The following is a 12,642-nucleotide window of genomic DNA, read 5'->3' on the forward strand; positions in this document are numbered from 1 at the left end:
TGGCCAGTTGGACTGGGAAAAAATCGCCCAGGGACTATGAACACCCACCCAGAGACCTGGGGAAGTGAGGGCCTCTAGCCGGCAGGACCAGGGGCAGCCTGGAAGAGCGCCCGCACCCCTAGCCTGGTGGAAGTGCAGATTGATGGAGAGTACAGAGCCGGGCCATGCTCGGCTTGCGCCCCATAGGGAGGCCTGAAAATCACGCCATGATCCCGGGAGGGATGTGGCGCTTGGTGCATTCCTACAGTGGTGGCTCAGAAATTTCCAGCCAGCCCAACCGGGGGAGCCAGGAAAGGTGCCAACACCCGGTTGGAGTGCGGTTCGGCGGGGAACATGGAACTGGAAACAGCTTGGCTCGCGCACCGCACCATCGGGAAGAATGACTCTCACGCGCTTTGAACCCAGAAGGGTCGCAGCGAGGCGCTTAGGGTGATCCTAGACCCCGAATCTCAAAAGTTTGGGGGAGGGGCATGCCCTTTTATGATCCCCAGGGAGGGCGCAGTGAATCCCAAAACATCTCGGGTGCCTCCTGAGATCATAGAGCTGGAACCCTGCAGGACCCTGGAGTCCAGAAGAACGTGGAAGTGAGATCCAGAGAGATCCAGTGTGTTCAGGAGAGCCCAGGGTACCTGACAGACTTGCTGAGATCTGGCTGGGAGAGAGAGAAGCATTTCAAAGGTCCCTGAGCCAGCTGAAGCCAGCAAGATCAGAAAAACTGGTCTGGCCAGTTAGAAACCAACAAGAGGTTTGTTTGTTTGTTTGTTTGTTTGTTTTTTCTTTCTTTTTGGTTTTTTTTTTGTTTGGTTTGGTTTGGTTTGGTTTCTCTGGCTGTTGTTGGTTGATTGATTTTATCTTGTGTCTTATGTGACATTTTATTTTTCAATTCTTATTATTTTTATCTCGCAATCCCTTATGTTTCTCTTCCATTCATCCTAATATTATTCTTTCCACTCCAAATTTATCTCTCCTGCACTACATCTTCTGCTTTTCTTTCCTTTTTTTTTAATCTTGCAAGTTACTGTAAATTTGTATTATCTTTTTCTCACTTTTCCGACATTTTTTATTTTAATAATATTTTGGTATTCTTTTTCTTTCTGTATAATCTTCTTTGCTTGGCTGGTTATACTGTCATTTGATAGGTTCCCCCTGGTATCTCAGTCACAAGGTGTTCATAAGCTACTATCCTTCATCTGTGTTCCATTAATACACCTCTCAAGGTTCTACACTCTTTATTCTTGTTATCTAGACCTCATCGATTCTGCCACAAGACTGTCACTTTACTATTACTGCTAGTAAGACCTAGTCTATACAATTGTAAATGCTTCTCAATACCCCTACCTGATCTCAGCCCACTTTGCAATTTTCTGAACTATACTATTGTGGGGGTTGTCTCTATTCTTTTACACACTACTCCTATATACTAATCTTTAATCCAACACTACCTTAGAATCTGACCTCCCACAGCCTCACAGCTTTCTAGATCCAACTATGAATCCTTTTGTCCCCAATAAGAGTCTTACCTTCTTTCCATCCTTTCTAAAATGTGGATAGTGGGGTAGAGGATCACGGTTAACACTATAAGGAGCCAAAGGATAACCCATCTCTTCTCTACTGGCTGCTAATGTAAATATCATAGTATACTGTCTTGCTGTTTTAAACCATTTTGCCTTACTCCTCCAACTGATCACAAAAAAGAGTAGGGGGGAGCTGTGAACACCAGGATACACGAAGGAGACTGCACCACGGAATCTCACAAATATTCTACCACAGAAGTTCACACCATAATTACAGGGAATCAGAACAGATCAAATTAACAAACCAGAAGAAAAAAGCAGAAACCCACGAACAATGAGAAAACAAAGAAACAACCCCCAATTGAAGGGAAATGAGGAAGCCTCAAGAAAAATGCTAAACGAAAAAGAGGCAACTCAACTATCAGATAGTGAGTTCAAAACAATGATTACCAGGAAGTTCAATGAACTCACAATGAGCTTTCAGAAATTAGAGGGAAACTACATCAATCTCACTGCAAACTATATAAACATGAAAAAGGAAATAGAAACTCTCAACAAAGGTCGAGAGGAAATGAAGAATACAATTTCTGAACTGAAGAACACACTAGAAGGAATGAAAAGCAGGATTGATGAAGCAGAAGATCAGATTAGCAAGCTGGAGGACAAAGTAGAAAATAGCATCCAGAAAGAGCAAGAAAAGGAAAAGAGGCTCAGAAAGAATGAAGAGGGATTAAGAGAAATGCAAGACAATATGAAACGTAATAATATCCGTATAATAGGGATACCAGAAGGAGAAGAAGAAAAGCAAGGGATTGAAAACCTAGTTGAACAAGTAATGAAGGAGAACTTCCCTAATTTGATGAGAGAAAAAGTCACACAAATCCAAGAAACACAGAGAGTCCCAGTCAAGAGGAACCCAAAGAGACCCACCCCAAGGCACATCATAATTGAAATGACAAAATTTCAAGACAAAGAGAGAATCTTAAAGGCAGCAAGGGAGAAAAAGGAAGTAACATACAAGGGAGCCCCAATAAGGCCAACAGCTGACTTCTCAATGGAAACACTTCAAGCCAGAAGATAATGGCAAGAAATACTTCAGGTAATGAGAACCAGAGGGCTGCAACCAAGGCTACTATATCCAGCAAGGCTCTCGATCAAGAAAGAAGGCCAAATAAGAAGCTTCCCAGACAAAAGAAGTCTAAAAGAATACACCTCAACCAAACCAGCTCTGCAAGAGATTCTAAAAGGACTGCTTTAAGGAAGGGAGGGAAAAGAGAGAGAGAGAGAGAGGAACACACGTACATAAAAGACAATGAATAAGTACCTATCAATAATAACCTTAATAACGTAAATGGATTAAATGCTCCAATCAAAAGACATAGAATAGCCCATTGGATAAGAAAAAATGACCCACATATCTGCTGTCTACAAGAGACCCACCTCAGGATAAAAGACCTGCACAGGCTGAAAGTGAAGGGCTGGAAACAAATCTTCCAAGCAAATGGACAGGAAAAAAAAGCCGGGGTAGCAATACTCATATCAGACAAAATAGACTTCCAAAAAAGGCCATAAAGAGAGACACAGAAGGTCACTTCATAATACTCAAGGGAAGAATCCATCAAGAAGACATAAATATTGTAAATATATATGCACCCAACATAGGAGCACCCAAATACATAAAGAAAATCTTAGAGGACTTCAAGAAAGATATGGACAGCAACACAATTATGGTGGGAGATTTTAACACCCCACTAACAAAAATGGACAGGTCTTCTAAATGAAATATCAACAAAGATATTGTGGCATTGAACAATACCCTTGATGAAATGGACTTAACTGATATATACAGAGCCCTCCACCCAAAATAAGCTAAATATACATTCTTTTCAAATGTACACGGAACATTCTCAAAGATAGACCACATGATAGGACACAAGACAAGCCTCAAGAATTTCTAGAAAATTGAAATCATACCAAGCATTTTCTCAGACCACAAGGGACTGAAGCTAGAAACCAACCTGAAGGAAAAAAACCAAAAACACTCAAAATCATGGAGATTAAATAGCATGCTATTAAACAATGAATGGGTCAAGAATGATATTAGGGAAGAAATCAAAAGGTTTCTGGAAACAAATGAAAACGAACTCACAACAACCCAAAACTTATGGGACACAGCCAAGGGAATCCTGAGAGGGAAGTTCATAGGGATACAGGCCCACCTAAAAAGGTTAGAAACATTCCAAACAAACAACCTTACCCTACGTCTACAAGAACTCGAGGAACAACAACAAAGGCAGCCCAGAGCAAGCAGAAAGAAGGAAATAACCAAGATCAGAGCAGAATTAAATGACATAGAGACTAAAAGCACAATTCTAAGGATCAATGAATCCAAGAGCTGGTTCTTCGAAAAGATAAACAAAATCGACAAGCCTTTAAGCAGACTCATCAAGAAAAAAGGAGAGAAGACCCAAATAAACACAATCAGAAATGAAAGAGATTACAACAGATACCACAGAAATACAAAGGATTGTAAGAAATTACTACAAAGAGCTGTATGCCAAGAAATTTGAAAACCTAGGTGAAATGGACAACTTTCTAGAAAAATATAATCTTCCAAAACTCAATGAAACAGAAGCAGAAAGCCTGAACAGACCAATAACAACAAAAGAAATTGAAGCAGTAATCAAAAAACTCCCGACACACAAAAGCCCGGGACCAGATGGTTTCACAGGAGAATTCTACAAAGCATTTAAGGAAGAGCTAACCCCTATCCTTCACAGACTATTCCAAAAAATCCAAAAAGGTGGGAATCTCCCAAACTCTTTTTATGAGGCCAACATCATCCTAATTCCAAAACCAAATAAAGACACAACAAAGAAAGAAAACTTCAGGCCAATATCACTGATGAACATTGACGCTAAAATCCTCAACAAAATTGTTGAGAACCACAACCGCATCCAACAATACATTAAAAAGATCATACACCATGACCAAGTGGGATTCCAGGGATGCAAGGATGGTTCAATATTCGCAAGTCAGTAAATGTAATACATCACATAAACAAAAGCAAAGACAAAAACCACATGATCATATCAATTGATGCAGAAAAAGCATTTGATAAGGTACAGCACCCATTCATGATAAAAACACTTGGCAAAGTGGGAATAGAGGGAGCATTCCTCAACACAACAAAGGTCATATATGAGAGACCTTCAGCCAACATCATACTCAATGGCCAAAAATTAAAATCTTTTCCACTAAGATCAGGAACAAGACAAGGCTGTCCACTTTCACCACTTCTATTCAATATAGTACTGGAAGTTTTAGCCAAAGCAATCAGACAAGAAAAAGAAATAAAAGGCATCCAAATTGGAAAGGAGGAAACAAACTGCCACTGTTTGCAGATGACATGATAGTATACATAGAAAATCCTATAGACTCTACCAAAAAACTGCTTGACCTAATCAATGAATTTGGCAAAACAGCGGGATACAAAGTCGATATCCAGAAATCAAAGGTATTTCTGTACACCAACAATGAAACAGCAGAAACAGAGATCAAGGAAAAAATCCCATTTGAAATAGCAAAAAGAAAAATAAAATATCTAGGAATAAACCTAACCAAAGAGGTAAGAGATCTGTATTCAGAAAACTACACAACACTGAAGAAAGAAATTAAGGAAGACACAAACAAATGGAAACATATACCGTGTTCATGGATTGGAAGAATTAATATCATCAAAATGTCCATACTACCCAAAGCAATTTACACATTCAATGCAATTGCTATTAAAGTACCAATGGCTTATTTCACAGGCATAGAACAAACACTTCAAAAATTTATATGGAATTATAAACAACCCCGAATAGCTGCTGCAATTTTGAGAAAGAAGAGTAAAGTAGGAGGGATCACAATACCCAACACTAAACTATACTACAAGGCCACTGTAATCAAAACAGCCTGCTACTGGCATAAAAACAGGCACATAGACCAATGGAACAGAACAGAGAGCCCAGAAATAAGCCCAAGTCTCTATGGTCAATTAATATTTGACAAAGGAGGCAGCAACATAAAATGGAATAAAAATAGCCTCTTCAACAAATGGTATTGGGAGAACTGGACAGCCACGTGCAAAAAAAATGAAACTTGAGCACCAACTTACACCATATACAAAAATAAATTCAAGGTGGATAAAAGACTTAAATATAAAACATGACACCATTAAAGTCCTAGAGGAGAACATAGGTAGGAAAATCTCAGATATTTCACGAAGAAACTTTTTTACTGACGTGTCCCCTAGAGCAAGGGACATAAAGGAAAGAATAAACAAATGAGACCTCATCAAAATTAAAAGCTTCTGCACAGCTAAAGAAAACAGTATCAAAATTAAAAGAGAACCAACTGTATGGGAAAACATATTTGCCAATGATACCTCAGACAAGGGTTTATCTCCAAAATATATAAAGAACTTACACGACTGCACTCTAAGAAGACAAGGAATCCAATTAAAAAGTGGGCAAAGGACTTGAACAGACACTTCTCCAAGGAGGACATACAGAAAATCCAAAGACACATGAAATGATGTTCAATATCGCTAGCTATCAGAGAGATGCAAATTAAAACCACAATGAGATACCACTTCACACCAGACAGAATGGCCATCATAAACAAAGCAACAAACAACAAGTGTTGGACAGGTTGTGGAGAAAAGGGGACCCTAGTGCACTGCTGGTGGGACTGCAGACTGGTACAACCACTATGGAAAGCAGTATGGAACTTCCTCAGAAAACTAAAAATAGATCTGCCTTTTGACCCTGCAATTCCACTGCTGGGACTCTATCCTAAGAATACTAAAACACCAATTCAAAAGAACCTATGCATCCCAATGTTCATAGCAGCACAATTTACAATAGCTAGATGCCAGAAGCAACCAAGATGCCCATCAGTAAATGAATGGATCAAAAAACTATGGTACATTTACACAATGGAATTCTATGCAGCAGAAAGAAAGAAGGAGCTCCTACCCTTTGCAGCAGCGTGGATGGAGCTGGAAAACTTTATGCTAAGCGAAACAAGCCAGGCAGTGAAAGACAAATACCATATGATCTCACCTTTAACAGGAACCTAAATAGGACAGGCTCAAGGTGACTGGAGGGGAGAGAAGAGGGAATTTAAGGGGTCAGTGGGAAGGGCTCACAGGAACAAATTTAAAGGGCACATGGTCATAAACTAAGGGGAGGGTGGTAATGGGAGGGAAGTGGGGAGGATGGAAGGGGGGAAAGGATTGGGATTAAAAAAGAGAAAACTGTATTTGAACAATGATTAAAATATAATAAAAAAAAATTTTTAAAAAAGGAACCTAAATAACAAAACAAAGAAACAAGCAAAATATAACCAAAGACACTGAAATAGAGGACAGGCTGACAGTGAACAGAGGGGAGAGAAGAGGGAATCTAAGGGGACAGTGGGAAGGGTTCACAGGAACAAACTTAAATTACACATGGTCATAAACTAAGGGGAAGGTGGTAATGGGAGGGAAGTGTGGCGGGGTGGGAGGGGGGACTGGATTGGGAGTAAAAAGGAGAAAACTATATTTGAACAATGATTTAAAAAAAAGAAAAAAAGAATAAAAAATAAGAACACATACAGTTCAGTGGCATTTAGCACCTTCACAACATTGTGCAACTACTGCCTCTATTTAGTTCTAAAACATTTAATAACTCCAAAAGCAAACCTCACAGCCATTAAACAGCCACTTGTTATCTCCCTCTCCCCCATTCCAACCCCTGGGTATCCCTAGTCACTATTCTGCTTTCTGTCTCTATTACCTATTCTGCATATGTCATATCAATGAAAATATACAATATGTGACCTCTCATATCTGACTTTATTAACTCGGAATGACTTCTTGAGGTTTGTCCATTTTGCAGCATGTCTCAATACTTCATTCCTTTCTATGTCTCAAAAATACACCTTTGTATGGATAGAACACATTTTATTTGTACATTCTTTAGTGGATTACCATTGGTTTGTTTCCATCTGTTGGTTGTTGTGAATTAAGCTGCTATAAACATTCATGCATAAAAAAAAAAGATACCAGGAGGAAAGGGGGTGTGGTATGATGCAGGGAAGGTTAAACAGGGCACAGGAGGGATAAGTGGTGATGGAAGGAGAGGACTTGGAGTGGTTAACACAATATACAAGATTATGTATAATAAAATTGTACATTTGAAATCTATATAATATTATTAACTAATGTTAGCCCAACTAATTCAATTTAAAAACTTAGAAAGACTGATGGTATAACACAGCATAAAATTTTAAAAGAAATAAATACTGACAGGTGTTGCCAACATGTTCATTCACATATTTGTCCACTTGCTCATTGTTCCATTTATTGGTTCACCAAGAAACCATTTATGGAACAGAACTTCATGCCTGGCAGTGGGGGAGATGCAAATGTTACCACCAGGTCCAGTCCTGCAAGGGATTTGCAGCAGAATGTGAAACTGGGAAGCATGGGAAATGAGTGTGGAAGACAATATGTGAGATGCCCCTCACCCCAATATATGAGATACCACTCACAGCACCCCTACTCCAGCACACACATACATTCTCAGAGCTGTTTTACTGAAGGACAAAGTAGGACTTAAAGGGTGAGGAGGATGCAGAGAGATTTGTAGAGGAGAAGTGACATTTCAGACTTGGAAATCCTGCTCTCAGGGCAGGATGGGTCAGACCTGCCTGGAGCAAGAATGTGCTGGTGGTGGAGGACTGGTGCCTTTAAGAGGCTGTGTACTGGGCATGGTGTTCTGCTTCCAGTTGCAGTCCTCACTAGGAATGAAATGGAACATGGACGGTTCCAGGATGAGCCCCATATTTCATATTCAAAAGTACACTATGCAGGGGCAGAGATGCCCTGACCCCAGGCTGAGCTTCCCTTTTGGTTTCACCCTGGCCAACGTGGCAACAGGTAGATGGGCCAAGAGAAGAGACAACCCATAGAAGGGCACATTCAAGGTGACCCATCCTCGGCACACAAGCATGGATGCCAGGAGAGCACTCAGATAGAGAAGACACACCCTCATCAACAAGCACTCATGTCCCCTGAAGTACTAATTTTGCATCTTAGTTTCCCCAAGAGATGTATCCCTGTACCCTAATTGCACCTGAAGTGAAGCTTCATGGACCAGAAGTATGGTCACTCTCAACTGTACCGAAACTCCTCTTCTCCTTGCATCTCACATTCATTCATTCCATAGTGTTCTCAGAGCTTCTACAACATACTGTCCTAAATGCAGGGCAATAATAGAGAAAGAGAAAGACAACAACTCAGATCCCTTCCTCATGAAGCTTAAATTCAACTGCATAGAAACAGATATTAAGTATAGAGAGTGTTGTCAGGTGCATCTTCTAAGTGGGTGGTCAGAGAAGCTATTGGTCTGTGAGTGAGGCTAGGAAGGTGGTGAGGAGTGTGCCTCTGGGAAGAGCAGTGACAGGGCCCTGGGGAGGCAGGGCCCCAAGTGTACTGACAGATCAGTGAAGGGCCAGTGTGGTGGGAGCCCAGGGACTGTGGGGAGGAGGAGAAGGTGACAAGATCAGACAAGTAAGCAGGGGAAGAGAGGGGCCATGTGGGCTGCTGTGAAGTGTGAGGTCTTCTCCAAGGGAGGTGAATATCCCCAGGGGCACTCTGCTGAATCCTCTGGGCAACAATCTAGATGCTGAGAACTAAGGGAATTGTCCCTGTAAATACAGCTTACAAAGCAGGGCCCAGGTCTCATTGGCCCTCCATGGTATGTCTGGGCATCACCATGGAAACCTGGGCTCCACATTCCACCTCTGCTCAAGGGTCTCTCATCTCAGGCCCATCTTGTCCTTTACAGCAGCTTCCTGGGACCACATGCATCAGAATCTGCAGGGCAGGTGTCACAAGTCGCACCCAGACCTACTTGGTGAGGGTACTGAGGCTACTAGAGTGCTCCAATAAATTCTCAGACCCATTAGGATTAAGTGACTAATGTGCCTGGAATTAAGAAGCCAGTGTGGAGCCTGGGCCCCCAGGCCTACTGTGTACCATTCTCTCTCCAAGCACCAACCCTAGGCTTGGGATGTGCATGAGGTACATGCATAAGAAAGGGAAGCCTCAGCCAAGACTCCATGCCGCAGGTTAGAGAACCACCTAGGAAAGGGCGTCCTCCCCAAGATTCAATTCAGGGTCCCTCTGGGTGCTACAGAGAGCTGGGATTCTCCAAGAAAGAGCTGGGATTCTCCAAGAGAGAGCTGGCACTGTGAAAACCACCCTTCTTCGGAGTTCACTTCCAGGCAGCTTTCTCAAGACCCAGACCATTCCCACTGGGAGCCACCTTCTCTCTGTAAAGGACAAATGGATACTTGCTTGTTCTTCACCCTACAAAGCCTAGCAATGTTACCTATTCTTTCCAGCTAAAACATCATCTTCCTCCTTCATCACCAAAATGCAAACTCCAGAAAGATAAAGGCCACAGCTGATTCTCTTATAACTGAAGCCAAGTGTCACAATGGTCCCTTCATGCCCATTGCTGGTTCTTGAATTCTTCCTTTTTGCCAGTCACACCCAGACTATCCCCTATGGGGAAGTATTCCTTTGATAATATCCTTAATAATAAATAGTACCTTTGCAAAGCTCAGGAGAATTCAGCTGTTAGTACCTTTGGAAGATGCAACTTTATCTTGAACACTCAACAAAAAATAAAGCTTTGGCTCAATTGTTTGTCAGTTTGTGATGGATACTCTTCCACTTACAGAATGAGCAAACTGAGACTCAGGGACACTGAGTGGCTTGTCATGGGAGTTCCAGCTGTGGAGATGGAGCTAGCAATCAAGCACAGGTCTGTCTGACACAGAAGCCCAGGACTTTATCACCTCCCATATTTTAGCCTCCCTAAGTCACAATTTTATTTCCTGTCAAATGAGGTTAATATATCCTGTATAATTAGGATTAAATGAATATAGAAGGGAATGCCCAAGCATAGGGCTGATCAAAGAAATGTGAGCTCCCTTTTCTATTCTCTGTAGAATATTTAAAACAAATCTTTTTGATCAGGTCTGAGTATGGGCAACTGAGCCTCATCTCTTCCCACCCTCATGCAGTAGAGCTTCATTAGATATTTAACACGATGCACAGGCCCTATTTAACCACAATGAACAATTGCTAAGTGCCAGAGCATGGTTCTAGAGTGGCCCAAATACCAGTTATTTACCCATTATTTGCTTGTTTGGGAGGTGAGAGGAATCAGAAGACCCCAGGGGAGAAATCAGGGCAGCTGGGTGATGTGGGGAGATGTATGGAGGCTCAGGACAGCCAGTCACTTGGCAGCTGGTAAAGCACTGTTTTAGATGGACTGAGTATCTACAGGACTTCTCCTTCTCAAGGAAATGGGTGTCCATTTCCAAGGCTTCCACAGTACAATATCCAAGGTTGCTGAGTTGGTTACAGTTCCAAAGCCCACCCCTTCTCCCTAGGACAAGCCCATGGTCCCAGTTCTACCTGGATCCCCCTTCTCGCCCCGGGGGCCATCTCTCCCATCTCGTCCATCACGACCAGGCAGGCCATTCTCCACAGGGCCACACATGACCAGGGTGCAGGCATTGGGTACTGTTTTCTGGGAATAGGTCTTCATTTCTGTTTCCAGTGACCTTGTAGGCTGAGTGAGCAGGATCAGCATGGGGAGGAAGAGGAGAGGCATGGCCTAGGCAGGTGGGTAGGAAGAGAAAGGACACATTCTCAGTTCTAGAACATGGGCGAGTGCTTAGCACAGCTCCTAGAGGTCAGGGGAGGCACATCTCCTACCTCCTCTTCCGTTCTGTAGGATCAGGAGCAGCAGGACCCCCAAAGCAGTTTAGGATGAGTGGGCACACAGCCTGGTCTGGGAGGGCATGGTTACCTAGCTAAAGCTCAGACATTGGTTTACAGCAGCATCTACCTCTTCTCAGATGTCCTGTTTTGTCCTTTCTAGTGACTTCCCTTGGTCACTGCCACCAGCAGTGACAGTGGCTAGGATGTAGAACTCCTCAGTGAGGCCATCTGTCCCACCAGGAAGGATTTATCAAGTGCCTTTGGGAAGCACCTTTCCTCTCCTTGAAACTCCTTCTCCCTGTCTGTATCATTAAGGTGGTTGGCTTGGCTCCAAAAAAGGCAAATCAGTTTCCTGTCACTTGTGGCCTTGGATGGACTAGCATTGGCAGCCTGTGTTGTGGGTCTGAAAAGAAGCTAAAGTCCTCAACCACTTAGCCAGAATACTTGGTGACTCTTGTCCTGAGCACAACATAGGTACATGGCTGCATGTTCATCAGGTCATTGGGCCATTCCCAGACTAGATCCTGTCTCCACAAAGAAAGTTCCAGGTACACCCAAGGAAAAAGTTCTCAGCGATACTATATTATCAGCTATAGAGATCCTGGGACACCTGGAGTCCTGCTCAGTCTACCTGAGATGACTTGGAAGAGGGACTTCAGGGATGAAGGGCATATGAGATGTGATCAGTTAGGGACAGAGTAGTTTTAGGGCAGGAAAGAAGTGATGTCCAGTAGGATGTCCAGTTACCATGTGCGAAGGACTTGGGGGCTAAGTGAGATCAGGGTGGGTGGTTGCAAGACCTTCTCACTCCCAATGTTCAGCTTCTTTTGTCCCTGAGAGAAATTGTAGAGTATGAGCATGAAAAGAGCTCATGGAAGTGGCAGAGGCTGGGACAAGGCCTGAAGGACTTGTGCAAAGGTGAAGAGGGTCACCAGACAACTGGAGGTGGAGCCAGGAAAGGGGCTTCCTGGCCAGAGGAGTGCTTTTGTCTCTAGTTGCTGGTGATTCTGGGCTGTGAAGGACCTTAGTTCACAGGAGACCTTTTTCATTTTGAATTCACCACTTCCTCAGTCATCTGGGGAGTCTCTACAAACACCCAGTCAAGCTCAAAAGCCAACAGCAGCTGACTTACTGCATTTGCTGTGGCAGAGGCTCAGCTGTGAGCACCAGAGAACCAAGGCCAGAGCAAGGATACTGTTGCCTGGTCTGCAGCTGTAATTCTGGAGCTCTGCACCCAAGTCTGGGGAAGAATGAAAAGCAGTAGGAATTCTGCCCAACAGCTCACAATAGCAC

The 12,642-nt window shown here is 42.8% G+C and overlaps 2 protein-coding genes across 6 annotated transcripts in view; both read right to left on the reverse strand.

The window, feature by feature from the left end:
- The window catches only part of LOC114497544 (pulmonary surfactant-associated protein D-like), a 90,020-nt gene that overhangs the window by 18,141 nt on the left and 59,237 nt on the right, over positions 1 to 12,642 (reverse strand). The window lies entirely within an intron of this gene.
- SFTPD (surfactant protein D) overlaps positions 1 to 12,642 on the reverse strand; it is a 31,766-nt gene that overhangs the window by 18,139 nt on the left and 985 nt on the right. For all 5 annotated transcript variants that reach the window (XM_036026746.1, XM_036026749.1, XM_036026748.1 and 2 more), the window contains exon 2: positions 11,041 to 11,242. In XM_036026746.1, coding sequence (XP_035882639.1) covers positions 11,041 to 11,239 — 199 coding nt within the window. In that variant the 5' untranslated portion in view covers positions 11,240 to 11,242. The remainder of the gene's footprint in view (positions 1 to 11,040; positions 11,243 to 12,642) is intronic.

The sequence above is a fragment of the Phyllostomus discolor genome, chromosome 5, assembly GCF_004126475.2.
Source record: "Phyllostomus discolor isolate MPI-MPIP mPhyDis1 chromosome 5, mPhyDis1.pri.v3, whole genome shotgun sequence".
Lineage (NCBI taxonomy): Eukaryota > Metazoa > Chordata > Mammalia > Chiroptera > Phyllostomidae > Phyllostomus > Phyllostomus discolor.